Below are 22,980 nucleotides of genomic sequence, written 5' to 3'. Positions count from 1 at the left end.
ACATCACTTTCTAAAATTAACAGCCTTGAAGTATCTGACTGTGATAGAATTGGGCCTCAGTAAACTCATTCTTGAGTCCTGAAAAATATTTAGTCAGAGTAGTTCATTGAAAGATCTTTCCTTATTTCTAAGTAGATCCGTAAATGAGTTGACCAAGGAATAATATTTTCAGATACATTTTCTATAGTAAGTGACCAGGCCCAAGAAACCCTAAATTTCCTTCAAAGCACTTTGAATCTGACAATCTAGACTTGTCTTAATTTTGTGAGTAGACATCTCAGATCCTTTAGATTACATTATATATTACCCAAAAGTTCAATGTTGGAAGGTACAGTTTTTCAGGTTTGACCAGGAGATGAAGATAATGTATTTTAAGAACATATTTTACACAATCCTTATACTCCTTAAGAGTCATGGAAATATAAAGATGTAATCTCATCAATGTAAATTACCATATTATGCTCCGAGTATGGATATCTGCCGTCTATTCATTGCCAGCTCTTATTCATAGTAAGTGGTAAGCTCCCTTGAGATCCAATTTTGTAACTATCTTTGCTTCTCAAGCAGCTTGTGACAGAGCTTAGAGGCAAGGAATAGCAATCTTTAATAGTCATATCATGTAGGCCTCTGTAGTCTATACATGGTTGGAGTTCCAAAGATCCCGTTTTGTGTACAAAGAAAACTGACACTCAAGCAGGGGATTTTGAAGGAAATATTCTTCAAAGTCTCATCCAAATACTCTCAAAGTGCTTTTTTTCTAGAGGAGATTAGATAATGTTTCTACCAAAGATTACTATTGCATCAGGAATTAATTCAATGGCACATTCAGATAGTCAATGAAGTGGTATCTCATTTTCTGTAGACTCCATTAATACATCCTGAAACGCTGATATTTTTGTTAACTATAAGATATTTGAGTCACCATGGAAGATTTTTCAGATTGAAGAGGTCTTGCATGTTGTAGCAAGGAAACATCTTTCTGTACAATGATTGGTGCAATTTCCAGAGCCTCTCTCAGCAAAGTTCTTGCCCACCATTTTATAAAAGAGGTGTGTAAAGAGAGCCAAGACTTACAAATAATGATTGAATACTGAGCAGTGATGTTTAAGTGAAACATTATATTTTCAAGATATTTAGAAATAATCAAATGCATTGTGAATGCTTGATGACAGGTCATGATAAAAATAAGGTCTGTCAACTGTCTTAACAAAATAAGGTTCATAGTTTTTTACAAACAGGACCAGTATTTTCATACGTCTACTTTAAAGCTATATAATTCTTTGAGGTTCCACTGTCCATTAATAGAAGACAGATTGACTTACCCGTAACGATTGATTGGGCTTGTAATGTAAGAAAGCCTTGATAAATGAAAGGCACAGCAACACCCTAATGGAATGTGTCTAGACACTGAAGTAAGAATGAGCTTTGTCCTTTTCCATATCCTTCCTTAGTTGACTAGGATGTGTAGGGCAGATGCCAATAGGATGAACGTTAACTTCACAATATAGGCACAAGTCCATCTTGTATTGCCTCTCTTCCCCTTCTTCTGATAAAGGACATCTTCCTGATCATATCTGTATTAGTTCTTCTTCAGTGTCATTAACTTTAGTACTCAACTTAGTTGGAGTCTTAAAGGAGGAGCATGTACAAGATAACTTTTTCCGTTCATGTTTCCTTTCTTCCATTCAACTATCTATTTCAACAGAAAGGATGATAAGGTCGTTAAAGAGGCAGGCCTCGAAACTCTAGCCAGTACAACTTTTTTTCTCCATTTAGCCACTTCCAATGAAGAGTCCATAAAGCAGACTACGGTACAGCTATATTCTCTTGCTAGAGCCGTACTCTTCCTTGTTTATAGTCCCAAGATGTCTTCCTGGGAAGTGTAACTTTGATTGTGCTTATCAAAATTATTCTTCATTTTCTGTCAAAAAGGCTGAAAAATTATCAAAGAGAGGAAAAACTTGAGACACCAATGGAGTTGCCCAAGCTAATGCGTTTTCCCAAGTGCTCTTAACAATAAAGCTCCCTTTAGCCTAATAAGTGACATAAACATGGGACTCCAAAGTATAGTGAATTTGACGTGTCAAGGAACTCCGTTCACTAATGAAAATAGCTGTCAAACCTCTGTTCAGCCCGAATTGCCAAGGGAGGGTCTAAAGAACCTTGCTGCAAAATAGCCAATGACTGTCGCAATACATCATCTTCAATGGTTAGAATCAAGATAGGGTAAAAGGCTTATTGGCTATTTCCAAAGGCTCCTGGAGTTGATCTAGTCTGTCAGGCCTTTATGGACTTAACCTGTCAAGGCATGTTTATTTGTCATCACAACAAGTTGTTTCTTCTTTCTGTCTTAAAGGAATGTCCAGCCCCCTCAAGCCCACACACCTCCCATCCAGGTTTTAAATGGTTTAACAACCATGTTGTAAGGAAAGTTAAAACAGAAAAGGTGAAAATGAGAAGAAAAAAAAAAAAAAACTTCCCTGCATTATACAGGCCAGAGGGAGCACCTCCAGAGTGAAGCAGGGAGTTTGAAGATCAGGAACAAATGATAATCTACTAGATCAAGCAACAAATAGTACACGCAAAGCTTTAATCCACAAAAATTACTAATACTCCTTTTATAGTGCAGGATAGCAAGTGACCTAAAAGAAATCCGAAAGGAACAGGAAATGTAACTTCAGTCACCTTAGGTAAGGAAAAAGTAATCTCTAAATGAAGGGAATGGAAACCAATGTAAACACAATTTCCTTGCATGTATTCAGGAAACAGACACTTAATTTGGTGTGCATATCCAACTTGAAATAGACCCCAATAACAGTTGGGGGTCGATCAGACACTTCAATGACCCAACGTTCAAAGAAGAACAAACCGGTGTGAAGATGTGGTGCCCAGAGCATCATCGTGGCCGCACACAAGGATCAACACACTACAAGTGTTTGCTGATGTCTAGTAACCTATTAGCAAAAGAAAAAAAGGATGCTTGCTTGTTTCTTACCTTATGTTTTATGGCGGCTCTAAGAGTGGGTCCTATCCTATGACTAGATCACCATAAAATCTAATTCCTGAAATGGGCCACCCAGTTAGCTTCACATCGACCAATTTCTAACCTCTCCTTGAATGTAGGAAGCCCAAGAAATACATATGCAGGTGATCTCTGCTGTGGTTGGCTGAGGAGTTTGATTTTGAAGAGGGTGAATTATCTGACATCGCCCTGTGTTCTGGCTGAGGCACTGGTCCTCTGGAGACAGGGCTTTGTATTCATTTCTCCAGAAAGAAGCTCTGGAACATCTAGGAGGGAGGATATGTCAGGAACAGGACACTGCTGCAATCCTATTGGAGGTTGGAACTAAGTCTTGGAGCAGATGACAAAGTCAAGACTTCTGCCGCATTCTTCGAAGATGAGGAACTGAATTGGTCAGAGAGCTGAAGGGATGTCCTGACCAATAGGAGACAGAATCAAGGTTCAGGTGACCTAGAAGTGTGGAGTGAAGAGAAGATACCAGCTTCTGTGCCATCTGCAGCCCAGTTGTCCCAAACCAAACCTGAAGACGCAACTTACCTGAGCATTGAAGATGTGCTGTAGCCACTAAGTACTGAAATGCAAATAAAGACCTGCCCTTCTATAAAGTGCAGTTCTACCTGAATATTAATAGGTTTGGTGTGCATGTGCTATGTTAGACTACATACGTGATCCAAACACATGCCTCCTCCTTGAGACGCCTTGACTGCTCGGCTCAGACACCCCTGGAGAGTCAGGAGCACAAAGAGAGTGCTTGGCCAAATGAATTTCCCAACAAACCTACCCAATACCCTGGGTCACCAGTGGTAAATGGCAGCATCTAACAGGGACCCTGCCCTCTAGTTACCTTGGGACCTGGAGATAAGGTGTGATGGAATACAAACGCAGAAGAGCAAAGGAAGAGACAGGGTTGGTAGAAAGAGACAGGGCGAACAGGAGAGAGTGAAATAGAGTGAAAGTCAGGGGAGACTAAATGAGGCATGTAGAAGAAGACAGGGTAAAATAGGAAGGATTGATGGGAGAGTAAGGAAGGCATGGATGAGACAGAAGAATGGAAGACGACAACAAAAGGAGATAGTAAAGGAGAAGTGAGGCAGTCAGAAGAGAATCAAATAGAGGAGGAGAAATGAAAAGGATAAAGAAGGAGATAGTGAATGGAAAGGAAAGGAAAAGCTAGAGAGAGTAAGGGAGAGAAGAAAACAGGAGCGAAAATCAGAGAATGAAGGTGGTACACAAGTCTGTAAAGGGGGAGCAGAATGCACCCAGGCAGTGATGACCTACCTTTCGATCTGAAGATGGCCATGCCCGCACCTGAGAAGAAGCTGCCTCCGTGCACGTGGGCGAAACAGTGCTTACTGACACCCTGCTTGATGGGGGGGCCTGTCAGCCAGTTCTTGGTTTGGTTCATCCAGTTCCAAGAGCGGATACAGCCATCCATTGCGGGATTCATCTAAAGAGGAGAGGGACAGAGAGCCATCACAAGATGACCGATTTGGACACAATGACTACAAGCAATGCTAGAGTGATGGAGTGTGCTTGAGAGACAGACTACTTTGGTCCCCTTAGGAAACAATCAGAATAATGTAAATAACGATCCCTCTTAAAATAGCGGGATCATCAGGACATGTAATCAACTCCTGAGGACAATAACGATGGTTACAATTGGCGTCCACCAAGATTACATGCCCTGATGATGATCCTGGTATTTTAGGAGGGATCGAAAACAAAAAGATGGTCAATGGCAGGGTGAGAAAAAGAATTATGGCTTGGGATGCTACCCAAAACAATTACCAGTGGTTAGACAAATTGCAAGCATTTCTTCCATCACCTTTTGTGTGTTTGATGTAACATCCTAAGTGGCAAGGGTATGCTCTGACGTGGGTCCCTTGCTAACTGTGCCATTAGAACAAAGCTATACCCGACTAATGAACTCTAATGAAGGAGAAGCCAGTCTTGGGTTGCTTGTGTTCAGGGAGGACCTGGCTTGGCAGTTCGGGCTGGACCGTTCCTCCTAAAGCAGGGTCAAGACTGATTTTTGTACGGCTGAGCCAAAATTGAGGTGACATGAGCAAAAGACTGATGGGTTGGGATGCTACTTTGAGCGATTACCACTGGTTAGATTTATTGCAAGCATTCCCCCAATCTTTTGTGCTCAATGGTGGCGAGCGTGGCATAATGGTGGATGGGGCCAAATAAGCCACTTGGCCACGAATCACCAGGTCAGGTTGCACTCCTAGGCACATTCCACAGGGAGAACATACTGGTGTAGGGAGGAGGAGGGATGATGCCACAAATGAGTCAAATCTTCAGCAGAGGTCTGCCCACCACCTTCTTGACTCTTTCCTCCTTGCACTTAGGGGATGTAGTCCATCAGTTCACCTCTCTGGACATGACATGGAAACAATGAGAGGGAGAGCAACCCTGGAATAAGTAGGAGGCAACAATGGTTTCTGGTCTGGACAATTTCTGGTGGCAGCACGTGGTGCCACTGGGCCTGCAGCTCCGGGCTTGAGTTAAGGTAGGTTCTAAGTATGCCAGGCCGTCTAACTCTCTTTTGTGAGGTCTCAGCAGCAATAATAGGTCTTTCCCTGGAGCATATTCCCTTCTTCTTCAGGGGAGGCAGTCAAGTTTGGATACATTGTGGAAAACAAAAATTATGAACCTTGATTTTTTTTCACACCAAGTTTGTCATTTCTTGGGAAAGTGCTAGAGGTAGTCTATTGCAACCGGTTAAACCCAGTTATTTTTAAAAAGTCCAGCTTAAGACGGTTTACGGGGCCCAAATGTTTTTGGCTCTGATTTATAAAAAAACTGGGGTTTGGGCGTTATCACCATTATATCTTGATACAGAGTAACATACTCCTACCAGAGATTTTTAGGGGTTACCCTGTCGCGGATTGGGTGGCCTGTGGAATTGGGAGGTTGAGGGATTTATTTTAACCTGAAGGAATAGTTTAATTTGGGGAACTGCATGATAAGTTTGAGATTCCCCGTAGGGACTTCTTTAAGTACTTGCAAATTAGGAATTTTTTTTTAGTCGAAAAGGGGGGTTGCTGTCAGCTTTCAGAAGTCTGAGTTGTGAGACCATTTGGTCGGGAGGAAGTCAAGCTCTATTAGCCAACTTTATATGGATTTAAATGCCCTCACCTTGTATGACTTGGGTAAACATACTGAAAAATGGCATGACGAGCTGGGGGCGACGGAGTGGTCTTTTCTGGAGTCATTAGAACTGGTGCACACTATCTTAATATCTGCCAATCTTCAGGAACAGCATTATAAAACTATCCTTGATCTGTATTATAACCTTTGGAAAACTGCCAACAGAGGTAGGACAGTAGGTTTCACCTGTCCTCGCTGCCAGCATCTTAAGGCAGATGCTTTACTGGTGTTTAGTACCTGTTGCGGCCTTGAACCAATCCGGGGACACATTTCAACGTTTTTTTTATTCATGCCTTGGTCTTAATATTTTCCTGACCCTTCAGCTTATTTTGCTGGGAGTATGCAATGAAAGGGTCCCATAAGTCGCTCAACGATTCGTGTTTATTGCCATGGCAGTGGCACGCCTGTGTATAGCATCTTGCTCGCTCGATAAGGACCATCTACCTTTCAGCAGTGGTTTGCCTGATTAATGGCTAATTTTAATCTAAGAAGGGCCATTTAGGATAGAAGAGGTCACAAAGCTCATAAGAACAGCAAAGCGACTTGGGCACCATTTTGGGAGTGGCATAGGAGCCTCTCCTCCTGACTTTCTTCGCTAGAATTCATGGGGGGTTCGATAGCGGAATCGCAGGAGTGGGCTGACTCGCTAAAATGATTTAAAAAGGGGTGCGGAAGTTGCTGGCCCAAACCCTGGTAATGGTGACTTTAGCCTCCTCGGTTTAAATATCTGGCAGTATTCGACCTCTATTTAGCCGTATATTTGTATACATGGCAACATATGGTTGTACCATTATTGCTGTAGGAGCCTATGCATTATTGGTATATTGTTTTAGGACAGCATATTATTGGTTGGTGAACTATTGTGCGGCCCCATATAAGCCCCTGGCTTCAGACATTACACCACTGTGGGCCATTTGAAGCCTGAGAGGACAGTGTCATGCAAAACGTGCTTTGATGCCAAGAGGCACTGCTAAATGTCCAATTAACGTTAGCAGACCACCTAGGGCACCAGTCTCAGAGAAGTGTTTTATTCCACCTCATACCCTGCCTCTATCTTCCTGGCATCATAATAGTGCAGTTCAAGACATCTCCAGAGGATGCATAGGCTCAAGCCCATGAATAGTTAAGAGGAGGCGAGGGGCTCACCTGGCATACCCGACTGGGCAGGCCCATTGTCATTCTGTGCATGAGAATGAGACAGCCAGACTGTGTGAAATACACACCTTTCTACGGCCACAGCAACTTTGGTTTGTTTGATGTTTTCCTGGCAGGTGGATTTACAGACAAGCTACTGAGAGAAAAATAAGCTGCCAACTGCCATACAGGCCCATCGCTTAGTGCCTAAATTTCCATGCTCCCAATCCAAACCTGAAGAATGCACTCGAACAGTCAATGAAATTAGGTGAGAGATCAGTTCTCTATAGGACTGAGCCAGGACATGATTAACAACGTCTCAAGCCAATGGCTAAAAGATGCTTGTTGCAAAAAGCCAATGGATGAAAGGAATAGATAAATACCTTCTTGACAGTTGCACTGGTAAATCTCAGATGTACACAAGCAAATGGGTCTCCCCTATTTGGGAGCTTTTGCCTTTGGCAATATGTTTAGCCATGTTGTACACCAGCGGGTCTGCTGTTCAGCATGGCTAAAATGTTGTCGAGTGGTGCAGGGTGCAGTGCTGTAGATTGGAGTAGATTGTTTTAGAGTGGAGTAAAGTGGCATAAAGTAGAGTGGCACAGAGTGGAGTAGAGTGGCCTCGAATGGAGTGGCATAGAGTGGAGTAGAGTGTTGTACAGTGGAGTGGCACAGACTGGAGAGTCAAAGAGTGGATTAGAGTGAAGTAGAGTGGAGTGCCATAGAATGGAGTGGCAAAGAGTGCAATGGAGTGTCACAAAGTGGAGAAGAGTGAAGTGTAGTGGCATAGAATGGAGTATAGTGGAATGGGGTAGAGTGCTGTACAGTGGAAGAGAGTTTTGTAGAGTGGACTGGTGTACAATGGAATAGTGTAGAGCGGAGTAGAGGAGAGTGGGGTAGAGTGTTGTAGACTGGAATTGAGTAGACTGTCATAAAGGGGAGTGGTGTAGAGTGGAGTAGAGTAGTATAGTGTGTCCTGAAATGGAGTGCCATAGAGTGGACTGGCATAAAGTGGAGTAGAGTGGAGTGCAGATGAGTAGAGTGGTGTCAAGTAGAATAGAGTGGTGTAGTGTGGAGTGCCACAGAGTTTAGTAGTGCTGAAGAGTGGATGGATGAGGAGAGAAGTAGACTGTCACAAAGTGGAGTGGCATAGAGTAGACTGTTGTAGGGTGGATTGGAGTGTCTGAGTGAAGTGGCATAGAGTGGAGAGACTGTTGTGGAGTAGCATACAGTAGAGTGTCGTGGAGTGGCATAAATTGGAGAAGGGTAGGTTTTCATATTGCAGGGTAATGGACCTGAGTGTCGAAGCTTAGAGTGGCGTGGAGAGGTATACAGTGGAGTGGCATACAGTGGAGTGGCAATTTCACAGATTGGCGTAGTGTAGAATGGAGAAAAAAGGTGTGGTATAGCAGGGTGTTGTGAAGTGGCATAGAGCAGAGTGTTGTAGAGTGGTGTAAAGTAGAGTGGATGTTGCAGAGTGGCATGGAGTACAGTGGAGTGTTGTATAGAGTGGAGTGTCATATAGTTGAGTGTTGAAGAGTGGCATGGTGTGGAGTAGAGTGGAGTGCTGTAGAGTGGAGTGTCAGAGTGAAGAAGAGTGTCCTGGGGTGGATAGAGTGTTGTGGAGTGGAATGGAGTAGAGTGTCAAGGTGGAAAGCCATAGAGCAGAGTGGCGTAAAGTCTAGTAAAGTGGTTAGGCAAGACTGGAGTAGAGTGTAGTGAAGTGTTGTAGAGTAGAGTGGGTAAGAGTGGAGTGTTGTGAAGTGACAGATTAGAGTACAATGTTGTGGAGTGGGTAGAGTGTTGTGCAGTAGAGAGGCAAAGCACAATGGTGTAAAGGGGAGTAAAATGGCATGGAGTGGCGTGGCGTAGAGTGGAGTAAAGTAGCATGGAGTGGCATAGAGTAGAGAGGCATAGAGGGGAGTGTTGTAGAGTAGTGGAGAAGAGTGGACTGGAATGTCATGGAGTGAAGTGGCATAGAATGGAGTGGTGTAAAGTGTTGCAGAGTGGCTTATGATAGAGTGGTGTGGACTGGGATGCTAACGTGGCGTACAATGGAGTGAAGTGGTGTAGAGTGCCACAGAGTGGAGTACAGTGTTGTAGAGTGGAGTGGCAAAGAATGGAGAAAAGTGTTGCAGAGTAGAGTAGAGTTGAATAGAGTGTGGTGAAGTGGAATGCTGTGGTGTGGAGTGGAGCAGTGTGTCATGGAGTAGCATGATGTGAAGTAGAGTGCCATAGAATGGTGTAGAGTGCCATAGAATGGTGTAGAGTGCCATAGAATGGTGTAGAGTGGCATGGGCTAGAGTGTGGTTAGTGGAGAGGCGTGGACTAGAGTGTAGCAGAGAGGAGTAGAGTGTTGAAGAGTGGTGTGGAACAGAGTGGAGTGGCATAGAGTGCAGTAGAGTGTCCTAGAGGGGAGTGTCAGAGTGGAGTAAAGTGGAATCGAGTGTCAGAGTGGAGGAGCACAAAGTGGAGTAAAGTGGCATGGAGTGAAGTAAAACACTGCAGAGTGGCATAAAGTGCAATAGAGTGTCTTAGAGTAGAGTGGCATAGAGTGGGGTGGCACAGTGTCACAATGTGTAGATTGAGGTAGTGTAGACTGGAGTTGCATAGACTGAAGGGGTGCACTCTGGAGTAAAGTGTCATAATGTGCTGTAGAATGGAGCAGAGTGTCATGGAGTGGCACAGTGGAGTATCAGAGTGTAGTAGAGTGTCGTCGAGTGGAATGGAGTAGAGTTTCAGGGTGGAGGAGCATAGAGTGGAGTAAACTGGCATGGAGTGGAGTAAAATAGCATAGTGGCATAAAGTGGATTAGAGTGTCTTGGAGTAGAGTGGCATCGAGTGGAGTGGTGTAGAATGTCACTTAGGGCATAGATTGAAGTAGTGTAGACTGGAGTGGCATAGCCTGTAGTGGTGTACTCTGAAGTAAAGTGTCATGAAGTGTCATAGAATGGAGTGGCATAGAGTGCAGTGTCAGAGTTGTGTGGAGTAGAGTGTAGAAGAATGAAGTGGCGTAGAGTGGAGGAGAGTGGAAAATTGTAGAGTGGAGTGGTGTAAAGTCAAGTAAAGTTGCATGGAATAGACTAGACTTGAGTATGGTGTAGTAAAGTGGAGGGTTGTAGAGTAGAGTGGAGTCGTGTAGTGTCAGAGTAAAGTGTTGTGGAGTGGAGTGGATAGTGTGTCATGGAGTAGAGAGTGCAGTGGAATACAGTTGAGTAAAGTGGCATGGAGAAGGATGTTGTAGAGTGAAGTGGCGTAGAGTGGAGAAAAGTAGAGTGGCATAGAGTGGAGAAACAGAGCGGAGTGTTGTGAAGTGGAGAGTTGTAGAGTGTAGTGGACTAGAGTGTCATGGAGTGCAGTGGCATAGAGTGGAGAAAAGTTTTGTGGAGTGGCTTAGAGTTGAGTGCTGTGGGCTGGAATGCTAAAGTGGTGTAGAATTGAATAAAGTGGTGCAGAGTGCCATAGAGTGAAGTAGAGTGTTGTAGAGTGGAGTGGAGAGGCAAAGAGTGGAGAAAAGTGTCACAGAGTGGAGTGGAGTGGAGAGTGGAGTGTAGTAGAGTAGAGTGTAGAAGAGTAGAGTGTCATGGAGTAACATGAAATGAAGTAGAGTGCCGTAGAGTAGAGTGGTGTGGCATGGTGTGGAGTTACATGGACTAGAGTGTAGTGGCATGGACTAGAGTAATGTAGAGTGTCAGAGTGGAGTGGCCTAGAGTTGGAGTATAGAGTGGAGTGAAGTTGCCTGAGGTGGAGTAAAGTAGTGTAGAGTGGCATAAAGTGGAGTAGAGTGGCACAGAGTGGAGTGGCGTAGAGTGTGACTAAGTGCATAGATTGAAGTGGTGTAGACTGGAGTGGCATATACTGAAGGGGTGTACTCTGGAGCAAGGTGTCATGAGGTGTTGTAGAATGGAGCACAGTGTTGTGGAGTGGCATAGAGTGGAGTAGAGTGTTGTAAAGTCGAGTGGAGGTATATTGGAGTAGAGCGTCACAATGGAGTGAAGATGCGTGGAAGAGTATAGAGTGGTATTGAGTGGAGTAAAGTAGCGTAGAGTGGCATGAAGAGGAGTAGAGTGTCACAGAGTGGAGTTGCATAGAGTGCCACTGAGTGCATAGATTGAAGTGATGTAAAATAGAGCGGTATAGACTGAAGTGGTGTGCTCTTGAGTAAAGTGTCATTAAGTGTCGTAGAATGGGATAGAGTGAGTGTCAGAGTGGCATGTTGTAGAGTGGTGAGGAGAAGAGTGTAGTAGAGTAGAGTGCCATAGAGTGTTGTGGAGTGGAGTAGAGTGTCCTAGAGTGGAGTGGCATAGATTGGAGTGGAGTAGAGTGGAAACCTGTAAAGCGGGGTGGCATAAAGTCAAGTAAAGTGGCATGGCATAGACTAGACCGTAGTAGGGTGTAGTAAAGTGGAGTGTTGTAGAGTAGAGTGTAGAGTGTCATGGAGTACAGTGGGAAAGAGTGCAGTGGCGTAGAGTGGAGTAAAGTGGCCTGGAGTGGCACAGAGTATAGTGTTGTGGAGTGGCTTGGAGTAAAGTAGTGTGGAGTGGCAGAGTGGAGAAGCATATAGTGGAGTGTTGCAGAGGGGAATGTTGTAGAGTGCAGTGGAGAAGAGTGGACTAGAGTGTCATGGAGTACACTGGCCTGGAGTGGCATAGAATAGTGTAGAGTAGAGTGGCGTAAAGTGTTGTGAAGTGGCCTAGAGTAGAGTGGTGTGGACTGGAATGCTAAAGTGTCCTACAATGGAGTAAAGTGGTGTAGAGTGCCATACAGTGGAGTAGATTGTCAGAGTGGAGTGGAGTGGCGAAGAATGGAGAACAGTGTCACAAAATGGAGTAGGGTAGAGTGTAGTAGAGTGCGGTAGAGTGGAGTAGAGTAGTGTGTCATGGAGTAGTGTAGAGTGAATTAGTGTCACGGAGAGTAGAGTGAAGTAGAGTAGCATAGAGTGATGTGAAGTGGCATGGACTAGAGGGTACTACAGTGGAGGGGTGTGGACTAGAGTGGAGTGGAGTGGCATAGAGTGGAGTGGCGTTAAGTAGAATAAAGTGTCATGGGGTGGTGTAGAGTGTCCTACAGTGGAGTGTCAGAGAGTAGGAGAATATCAGAGTGGAGTAAAGTGGAGCAGTGTCAGAGTGGAGTGACGCAGAGTGGATGTGTATAGAGTGGAATAAAGTGGTGTTGAGTAAAGTAGCGTAGAGTGGCATAAAGTGGAGTAGAGTGTCGGAGTAAAGTAGCGTGGAGTGGCGTAGTGTGTCATTGAGTGGCGTTAACTGAAGTGGTGTACTCTGGAGTAAAGTGTTGTAGAATGGAGTAGAGTGTTGCACAGTAGAGTGGCATACAGTGGAGTAGAGTGGCATGGAGAAGAGTATCACATGGCAGAGTCTGGAGTAGAGTGTTGTAGAGTGGAATGGGGTGGAGTGGCATGGGGTAAAGTGGGATAGTGTCTTGGAGTAGGATGGCAAAGAGTGCAGTGGCGTAAATGGAGTAAAGTGTTGTAGAGTGGCGTGAAGTAGAGGGGACTGTCACAGTTGAGTAGTGTGTTATTGAGTGGCAAAGAGTGCAGTGGCGTAGAATGGAGTAAAGTGTTGTAGAGTGGCGTGAAGTAGAGGGGACTGTCACAGTGGAGTAGTGTGTTATTGAGTGGAGTGGAGTGGCATAGAACGAAGTAGAGTGTCGTAGAGTGGTTTGGAGTAGCGTAGTGTGTCGTAGAGTGGTTTGGAGTAGCGTAGTGTGTCAGAGTGGACTGGCATTTAGTGGCAGAGTGGAGTGGCACAGAATGGAGTATAGTAGCCTATAGTGGAGTATAGTTTCATAGAGGAAAGTGGCGTGGAGTGCATGAGTGGAGGAGTATGGAGAGGCATAGAGTAAAGTAGTGTCAGAGTGGAGTGGCTTAGAGTGGAATAGAGTGGTGTGGAGTGGTGTGGCACAGAGTGGAGTGTTCCTCATAGGCATGCAAGATTGATGAACTGGCAGGGATAAGTAGAATCAGTCAAGCAAAAAGATAGGAGGCAGCAAATCTTTAATAAAAAAAAATACAGCATGTATACTGCCTACTGAACTAGCATTCAAAGGGAAAAAACTAAAAACACACTCTTGTGGAGCACCTCATGGAAAAAAAGGTCCCAGAAAGTGAGCACTCTTGGAAGAATACAAGAAGGCAGTCAGAGAGGTGATAACTAGGCTGTGCTCCACAGGAGAGACATCAAAATGCTAGACAGCATAAAAAAAATAAAGCCAGAAAATAGGAAGCAAGCAGATGAGAGATAAAAACACAAAGCCAATGGTAAGCAATGGGGAGAACGCATTCCCAGGGAAGCTTTCAGAATGTCCCCAAGAAGTCTTACGCAACCAGATGTCTGGTAGGCTTCGACCTAAAAATAAACATTAACAGCACATTCATGGCATGGGGCCAATTGGCAGCCACCCATCCTGCCCAAAACATTCTACAAAATGGAGGCAGGGCACATAAACCAAAATTAAGTCTGGGAAGTACCCGATTGTTGATAAACATGGATTATCCTTACTGGAACCAGTAGGTTGCTCTGATTAGCGAGCATGCCCCCAACGGCGATGCGCAGGATCGTGCCCGTGCTTTCGTTCAGTGGCACGGAGAGGTGCCAGACGCGGAAGACCTCTGCTTGGTCCACATGCAGTACAATATTATTTGCTTCGCTTCTCACTGAGACCTGTAGAGATAAAAAGAGGGCAATATGAGCTTAACATTGTCCGACCCAAGCCCAGACACGTTCAGCATTCTCCACGGACTTTACTCTTGGGCCCTCCCTTACGGGGTGGCTTTAACATTAGTAGCACTTGGTGAAACTGTCTTTTTTGGCACCCCCCATGACCTCCTTCTCCATGGAATCCCTCACTTTCAGTCTCCAACAGTTCCCCTCATCTCTCCATAGTCCCTCTATTACATACATTTGTGTTTTTGAGTTATACTCATAGTTCACTCACAGTCAGTTGTGTGATCTGCATGGTGCATGTTCTCAGCAGCAGGCACATTATCTCTCTGAGCTACTGTATGATGAATCAAAACTGCCACTAAACAAAATTCCTATCTCTCACCAGTAGTAACAATAATCACCAGTTATCTTTACATTTTTATTGTTGCCTGAAAACTGCTAGACGCACAAGGAAGTTCAAATGCTTTTAAACCCACAGGTTATATTTAAACACAGCGCCAGGAGCACCTGCATTGGCCGCACTGTCCTAAAGTTGGCCCTGCCTCCTTATAAGTGGGTGTGGCTCTGGCACTCAGTGGGCGTGGCTCTTGAACAAGCTTCTGCCTTGTTGGGCAAAACCCTGCGGGTGGTCTGACCCACAACCGAGTTCATGGGCTAACACTTGCTCTTCAGGAAAACTTGCTGCTTCTTCATAGTAAAGACTCCTATTGGGTAAACTTACTTTTTGCAATTAGTTCATTGAAAGTTTTTTTTATGTCCAAGCACCTTGAGACTCAGGACAGCTAAAGCAGTAATAAAATGCAAAATAAATGCAACTCATGCGTAACCTCAAACCTCTACCAATGCGCTTCAATATTCTGCTCCAGGCCTGTCTTCTGTCATCAACCCTGACTTCGTATGGGTCTGCCAATGTGAACTCTAATCTCGGGTCCCAGAGAAGTGGAGTAGTGTGCTACTCACCACAAAGGGCTTCAACGCCTCGTCAGGGATAGTAGGCACTATATAAATAGAACTTACAGCTACAGCTCAATCTTCACCTCCTGCAGCTCTACCAAAGCATCTCAATGTCACTTGCAACAGCTGTGCTACTACACCTCAATCCTGACTTCACCTATGTCTGATGTTCTCACATCTGGACTCTGACTTGCAGAAGTCTACCTATTCATGACAACCCAAGCATGACCTCTTAGAGGTCTGACATTAGACCTGGCTCAATACCCTTACCTGTCAACCACACACGACAACAATGAGGAGGCTACTGAGATTTTCAGAGTTATTCCTACGGTGGAGATTTTAGAATACCATCAAACAATGACAACTGTAAGAAAGACCAGCTTACAAGGGGATTTGGGACGTCCTCCCCAAGGACTTCTTTGTAAGTGCCTAGAAATGGATGTCTAAGGATTGGCTGCCTACCTACACTCCCCATACACATGCAATACACATAAGAACCACATAAAGGCTACCGGGACTTTGCATCCTGCAGACCCCATTGACCAATTTGTGTTATCTTGAACATCGTGCCACTTTGAACCCCCTTCTTGTTCTTTCTTGAATGCACTGCCAACGGTGGAGAGAAATTGCAGCTGGAGGCAATACAGCTGGAGGAATTTTTTTCTACAGGATTGACCCTACAGGTCAACCACACAGTGCTCTGTGTTCCTTATAAATACCTATTGCATGCCTGTAGTAGGCTGGCCGAGCTGCTTCCAGAGCTCTGGTCCCTGGCTTTGCTGCTGCACACCATGAACCTGGGTAACCCCTGTCCTGCGTACACAGTACAGAGCATGCGGCTGAGGGGCATCTGTGTGTGTGTGTGTGTGTATGCATGTATGTATGTATGTATGTAGTATTTCAATTTCACAAATCTAGACAAAGAAAGGGATGTGCTGCATAAGGTCGAAGACAAGCACGGAGGGCCTGATTTAGAACTCAGCAAATGAGTTACTCCGTCACAACGGTGATGGGTATCCCGTCCGCTGAAATCTAAATCCCATTATCCCCGAGTTCCAAATCAGGCCCATAGTCAATGAGCAAGATGAGAGGCAGATGGTTTGTGAACTATTAATGCCCTGTGATGTAGCGTTCTTTGAAGGGGGGGGGGGTTCTTGAACTCTTTCCTAAATAGGAGCAGTGTTGGGGCGGTCCTGATGGATACAGAGATGCTGTTGCTGTTTTTGTTTTTTTTAAATTTCTTAATTCTTAATCTGATGGTCTCCTGGTTGCAGGTGTGCAGAATGCAAGGAGAAATGGTCAGGCTGTTTGCAAAGTAAGCAGGGATGCTGAGTGTGATGGCTTTGTAAGTGATGCAGAAGCCAGTCACAGACTATCAGGGCAATGCCAGTGACAATGTGACTTCCTTTCAAGGGTTGAATCGCAGGAGAAAGTGTCTCCTTAAGGTTAAAAAGACCACCTCACCTCAGACCAGGTACATTCCTTGCATTCTTCTGTGCTCACTTTGACCCATCCAGGCTCTGCTTCCTGGGGGTGGCCTCCTCAGACTCTTGGTCCTGCCATACCACACCCCTTTGGGAAGGGGGCTGGACCAACGAGCATTCACTATGCTAGAATTCAGTGTGAGGCCTGTCCCTTCTCGTCAGTCTGTCAGTGTGGCGCTGATTATGTTGCACATCTTTTGGTAGATGCCCCAAAGGTAAAGGCAGCTCACCATTGCGACCAAGCTTTTTCTGCCACAGCCGATAAGGTCTGCAGTTCTTTCCCATTAAGCCTACGACATGAGTTGTTTCTTAATTGGTTTTTAAGAAACAGTACAGTTAAAAGTTGTCCTATTCAGTAACAAGACACAATCTGGTTTGTAGAAGCGCCATTAAGCTCTGGTATCCATGTGCTATATAAATAGCTGGTAACATAACACCCGCTCACGACAGGCCTGTATACCCCTCCCTTTACTACCTAACACTGGATCCCAAAGGTTCTTACCAGGTGCCACTGCCCATCGTTGATCTGTTTGCAGCCAGACACACTCGCAGGGGAAAAGGTGTTTCTCACTTGGATTTCTGGCCGCCCATTCCTTAGGCCTAGCATGAACCAGTCCTGACCCCACACAGTATCGCCATAGAAGATCACTCCTTCCGGGTCAAAAGTGCGAAATTCAAAGGAAGAGGCAGGGCTGAAAGACAGAACAAAGTGGATATTAGGCCAAAGCCTTGAATATTAGAAAGAAACAAGTTCCTTTTTGGGACAGACCAATTTACAAGCAGAGTGCTGACTCCCCACTTTCTCCTCTGGCTAGAGGGAACAGTCAGCCAGAACATGATTTTGTCCCAATAGCGACTTTATTCTTGGCTTTTGTGATGATTACCCGCACAGATATTTCATTTATAGACAGATAGATAGACAGACAGACACATACATACATGTTACCTACCCGCGGACACCAGTAGGTATTTATCTTTTGAAAAAGCATTTTTTTGACTTTCCTATATCTTTGGCGCTGTTTGACTAATCTTCACCAATTTTTCAAAAAAAGTGTTCAGGAATCTTGTTGTACATGGGAAATTTCAGGGTGAAAAAAAGTGTCTTTTCCAATATGATTCCCATAGTGGTTTACACATGACTACAGCCCAAACTGTTGGACAGAAATACACCAAATTTGGCAGAAAGGTAGCTCTTATCCAGAAAAGTGTTTTGTTATTTGGTGTAAATCAGTTCAGTAGTTTTTGAGATATTAAAAGAAAAAGAAATATAGATGTCTAGAGGCGCGATGGACTCAAGAATATTAATAAGCTAGTGCAGGGAAATGCAGAGCTCTGATTAGCTACCAACACTTCAAACAGGAAGTGCTGGCAGCCATCCTGGGCCTCTGCTTCAGCCGAGTCCCACACAAAAAAAAGAAGAAAAAAAAAAAAGAAGAAAAGGGGCCAGAGTAGGGACACCATGACCCCTTAGCTCTGGTCCTGGGGTCCCAGAGGGACCACCTCAGGGCAAAGAGGCATTTGTTTTTCATTTTCACAGCGACTCTGCGAGAAAAAAAATTTAAAACGGAAAAAAGAGCGTGGTCTCCCGTGCTTCTTTAAATGAAGCCCCCTGGTGAGCCAGGGCCCAGGGGCATGTTGAAATAAACGGGGGTGGCAGGGGGGCCCCATTCTAGGGCATTAATATGCCCCAGGGACTGCCACATGCTATAATCATAGGAGTTCAGGGAGGCATTGTGCCTCCTCCCTCCCCCCCACAGCCCCAGGGGCCGCCACCGCCCCGGGGCTAAATTTAAAGAAGGAAGGGGGACAGTCATGGACACCCAGCTCGGAGACCACCACCTCCCCTGGGACAAAGAGGCAGAGATAAACAAGCAGTGGCAAAGCCAATAGGTCTGGGTTTTATTAACTCATTCATTAGTGGTAGGCAAGCAAACACATAAACAGGGAGAGCAGAGTCAAGGGTCTGCCTCGGGTCTCAGAGCCCAAGCACGAGCTGAGCTCTAAGAATTTGTTTTATGTAAATCATACAACAAACCATGTAAAATATGCAAAAGTCTCTTCAAAGTTGAAACAAAATATTTCCTTAAAATGTGAAAGCTTCACATTAACAGGGCACATTTAAGCACTACACTGAGAAGTACTCATTCCAAGTGTTAGTTTTGTACAGCTGGTCGTCTGCACTCACATATTTGAAAGTGCTTTCGTATGCGATAATGAAGAAAAAAATAATTTTGGTTAAATAAACTATCTGACTAAGATCACACAATTTGAGCGGGAAAGCCACGGTTTATCCAGGTTTTCTGGTTTCACTCTAACAAATAAGCCAGTAAATGGTTATTTATTTATAACGCTTTCTACAAAAACCTCTTTACCTGGTCACTTGCAGCAGGTCGATGTGCTTAGTGGCAGCTGGGATAGCCCCGGCCCAGTGTTGCCCTATGTTCAACGCCTCAGTTTCCTGGCGGTATACACCATAGCACAAGCCCGCCTGTGTGAAGAAACAAAGCCATTTGTTATGGATTGTGAGCACGCCTCAACCACACTGAGCAGCGTCTCCCCGAATATCTGGAGAGGAAGAGCACCAATCCCATCCCAGCTGATCTGGATCAGAGGACACAGCAGATCCCCTACCATATTCTCTAAACTTGACATCACAAACTGGTGGCCAGACACCACGAGCTTCAGAGTGACCCTGTTTTCCAACTTACCCCCTCTTGGTCCTTGAGAGTCTCTTCCTGGTGACTGGTGTCTCCGTTAGACAGATGCAACAGCGTCAACAGCGTCAGGAGTCGGCCAGAGTGAGTCTTCATGGCGCGCAGATTAGATGGGAACTGGTCGAGAAGTTTGCAAGCCTGAGTGCAACAGTGGATTGGGAGGGGGGCTGGTCAAAGGGGAGGTCCCCGGGGGTTATGGCGGATTTAGTTTTGGAGGTCAATGCTGAGAGATCCAGAGATGCAGAGAAGGAAAGGTAAATGGAGGGGAGGGGGCCTGGGGTTCGAGAGGAATCCCTCAACCACAGTTGAGCTGCAAGTAATGTAGGTTCTCAAATCTAATAAATCGGGACGTGGGGGGGGGGGGGGAAGCAGGACCTGAAGCAGTCAGCAGGGAGGGGGGTAGAACAGGTCAGGGTGAGCAACCCAAGAGTGGCAGAGGCGTGGTTCTTCCCGCAAGCTGTTTTTGTGGATCTCACTGGATCACCATGAAACCATGGGGGCCCATGATCTGGGAGCTGCCGCAGGGGTGAGCTTCTCTGGGAAATGATCCAGTTTAGTTTGTTGGAGGTGTTTTTTGAGATTGGACCTTTGGTCTGCTGGGATAAGCAAACACTCGGCTCTGTTGACTCTGCAGAGAGAGATGTCCACTCCCGCACACATGTGAAGCAGAGGTGGGTGCTAAGAGTTTGGGCAGGAGGCGGGGGAGGCAGTGCATAGGACAGGAAACCAGGGGCATTATTTAAAGAGGCAGATAAACCGTAGGAGACCGGTGGCCGAGGGGCAAGGCCTGCTGGAGGGTCCAAAGTCCCAAGCACAGTTCCAACAGTGCCAACATGGCCCTCATGGTCAATGTTCAGATGTAAGAGATCCATGCCACAGGTCTCTTGGCACGGGCTCTACATGCCTTTGACATATTGCTCACCGACAGCACGCTAGAGTTTCAGGGGACCACCCAAAGCGGTACTACTGTTAGAATGGGCATCTGCTGCCGCCATGCCCAGACCATGGAGCTAGTAACAGGTGGTGATGGAATATTTTAGTAGTGAGATGCTGACTGATTCACTGTGGGGATTACCCTCTGGTAAAACTGTGGTGCAGACAATAATCTACAGCGTTCACCCTGGACATGTCGCATGGATGAGATCTAAGGATATCAGCAGGTTTCGTTGTTTTTCACAGTAAGGTCCAGATTTACCTACCTTTTATGGTGGGTTTGCATCAGAAAGTGATGAAAACCTGTGCAAATGTTTTTATTGGGTTTACTTTACTGTGCAAAACGTGTTTTGCTGTGGAAAGTTGCCTAAAAGTGATGCAGATCAGTGTGCCTCTGCATCAGGGCGTATTCCTTGGGGGGGGGTACATGGGAGTTCCCGTGCAACCACCCATGGTTTCTGACACAAAGCCCTATCTGAGATCAATCGTGACGAGGTTTTGCACTGAAAAAGGATGCCACTTTGAAGCAGGCATTATGAAGGTGAAATGCTTTCATTTCTCATCATTCTTCTCCTTTTGCACTTGTACTGCACTGTACAACACACATACAAAGTGGGAAAAGTTTTAAAATTATTCTTAGTATAGTATTTTATACTGAAAGGGTGCTCTTCCAGTACAAAACCTGTGCTAGACTCAAGCAGACACCCCTGCACTACGGTGCAAAGGTGCGTGCGTGGCGCTAGGCAGGCTGATTGTGCGCCGGTGCGAGGAAGAGAGCAGGCCAGTAACATCTCTGTAGACATATCGCTATCCATCTCTTTCCCTGTCACGCAACGCAGCGCAACAGCTTTGGTTGCTGCGTTGAGTGACAGCTTCCTAAATCTGGGCCGAAGTGTTATGCAAGATTATTTTTTTTTTAACTTGTATTTTTATGGTAGTTTTGTAGAAAAGAAAAAAAGAAAACATTACAATCGCAGTATTCATCTCAGCGATCACAATTATGGCTAATTTATCATGACTTGTGTATAGAGTCAGAACAGAAGTTCAAGTCGAGCCCCCAAATCTCTCTACTCTTCCCTTCATATTGCACTCATCCAGAGTGGAAGCAGTGCTAACATGATTGGTCATAAGGATGCCAGGTAGGGTTCCAGTGCCTGTACACTCTCACCCTCAGGCACCCAACTTAACCCATCATAAACGTTTCCTCCACTACTAACTATTGTATCATTGTGGACCACTAAAAGGTACCGTCTATTGACCTTTCTCCCCTTCAGATTTCTCACATTCCCATGATCCTATGCTAGGGGCCACACTACCAAGTCTGGCCCTCAGAATTCTACAGTCGGTCACCTTGGTTTGATTTATATCATCACTGCAAGCCTCTTGGCTAGTAACAATCCCAGCACAGCAAACCTATGCTTTTCACATCTGTGGGATGATGTATGATGCATGATAATCGATATTTAATAGTACCAGTAATTCAGATGTTAGTGATCATTGGCAATCGGTGTTCACATGTGGCCTCATGAGACCCACATCTAGGGCATGCTAGGGCTCTATGTGGTACCTAGAAACTCTTGTTATAAACACTTCCTTCACCAGCCCTCTGATCATCTTCCATTCTGCATCAGTCAACTCTTCCCTGACATCCGTCTCCCACAACTGTAGCACATTCATGGGGTCCTCACCCTAACATTTTTCTGTATAATGCAAGTTTTTAGTAAGATTTTCCCCATAGATGCTAATATGTGTATTTATCATCTTTTTAGTATATTTTAGTCACCTGAATGTTAAATGTCTATAGCTTATTTTTTTAGCACAAATATTATAATTATGTTTTCTGCTATGGCTGCAGCTGAAACAATCAACAGAATGATATGCTGCATGTGAATATTTGGGCACATGTGAGGTAGAATACTAGGTCAGAGTACCCTTGTATGTATACAAATCCAAATAATTTATGATGGATCCCCTTCTTGGCTATGGTTTTCTGTGCTGCTCCTTTTAACCCTCCCCCCTTCCCCGGCCAACCCAGAACTTAGGAACATACTGTAAACCTGAGTGCACTGACTGACTTTTCATAGACAATGCCAGCAAGGACCCTGAACCAGCAAATCAAGATGTGACCATGAAGCCAATAACCCCAACTCATAGACTTTAGCAGGGGACCCTGGCCAAAGGGGAAATTATCAGCCCTCAATCCTGAGATCTGTGTTATGAATCTGTCTACATGGAATACGCAAGTGGCAAGGTGGTGGTTTCACCATCAAATGGATCCTCTGGAAAAGTGGCTACCTGAAAGATAAATGCACTCTGTAAGGACTGATTCCCCCAATGTATTTGATTGAACATTTGGAAATTTCACCTTTCCATAAGATGGTTTAAAAGCGAGTAGGCAATGCATATCCAGTGGTCATGTTTTGACTCACTGGATCTCCAAGAACATGGGGAAGGACTGGACCAGGGACAGAAACTACCACTGTCTTCCTTTAAGATGTATGGACCAAAATCCCTAGGACTGTGGAAAAGATCTGTGCTGCTGACTTATATTGAAGAAATGGACTGCTATTGGTGCTTAGAATGTACCTTGCTTCACTGGAGCTTGAGATCCCATGCGGTTGGATTGTCAGTAGATTCTTAGTCCTACTAACCGCAGAAGAGGACTGCAAGGGTGATCAACAGTCCAGCCTGACCCATAGTGGACACCAGAGCAGGATGCTTCTTGCATTCAAGCAGCCCATGTGCTGAACTGATACAGGCTCAAGGAAAATGTGAGACTCTACGAAAGGTGCCCCTGGAAGTGACATCTCCCTCAGGTGAGCCACTGGACTATGCATCGTAAAGCAAGCAGGTGACCCAACATTCAGCAGGTGCAAGGCCAGCATTTACCCTGTGCGAGG

General features: G+C 45.1%; 1 protein-coding gene across 1 annotated transcript in view; it reads right to left on the bottom strand.

Moving 5' to 3' along the window:
* Positions 1-19,902, bottom strand: part of LOC138268750 (sex hormone-binding globulin-like) — a 69,852-nt gene extending 49,950 nt beyond the window's left edge. The window contains exons 1-5 of the mRNA XM_069218738.1: positions 19,142-19,902; positions 18,806-18,921; positions 16,936-17,125; positions 13,831-13,992; positions 4,301-4,469 (exon numbers count right to left, since the gene is read on the bottom strand). Of these exons, the coding sequence (XP_069074839.1) occupies positions 4,301-4,469; positions 13,831-13,992; positions 16,936-17,125; positions 18,806-18,921; positions 19,142-19,243 (739 nt within the window). The 5' untranslated portion in view covers positions 19,244-19,902. The remainder of the gene's footprint in view (positions 1-4,300; positions 4,470-13,830; positions 13,993-16,935; positions 17,126-18,805; positions 18,922-19,141) is intronic.
* Positions 19,903-22,980: the final 3,078 nt, after the last annotated feature.

Source organism: Pleurodeles waltl, chromosome 12 (assembly GCF_031143425.1).
Source record: "Pleurodeles waltl isolate 20211129_DDA chromosome 12, aPleWal1.hap1.20221129, whole genome shotgun sequence".
NCBI lineage: Eukaryota > Metazoa > Chordata > Amphibia > Caudata > Salamandridae > Pleurodeles > Pleurodeles waltl.
The sequence above is the reverse complement of the archived record's forward strand: the minus strand, read 5'-3'. Positions and strand labels throughout refer to the sequence as shown.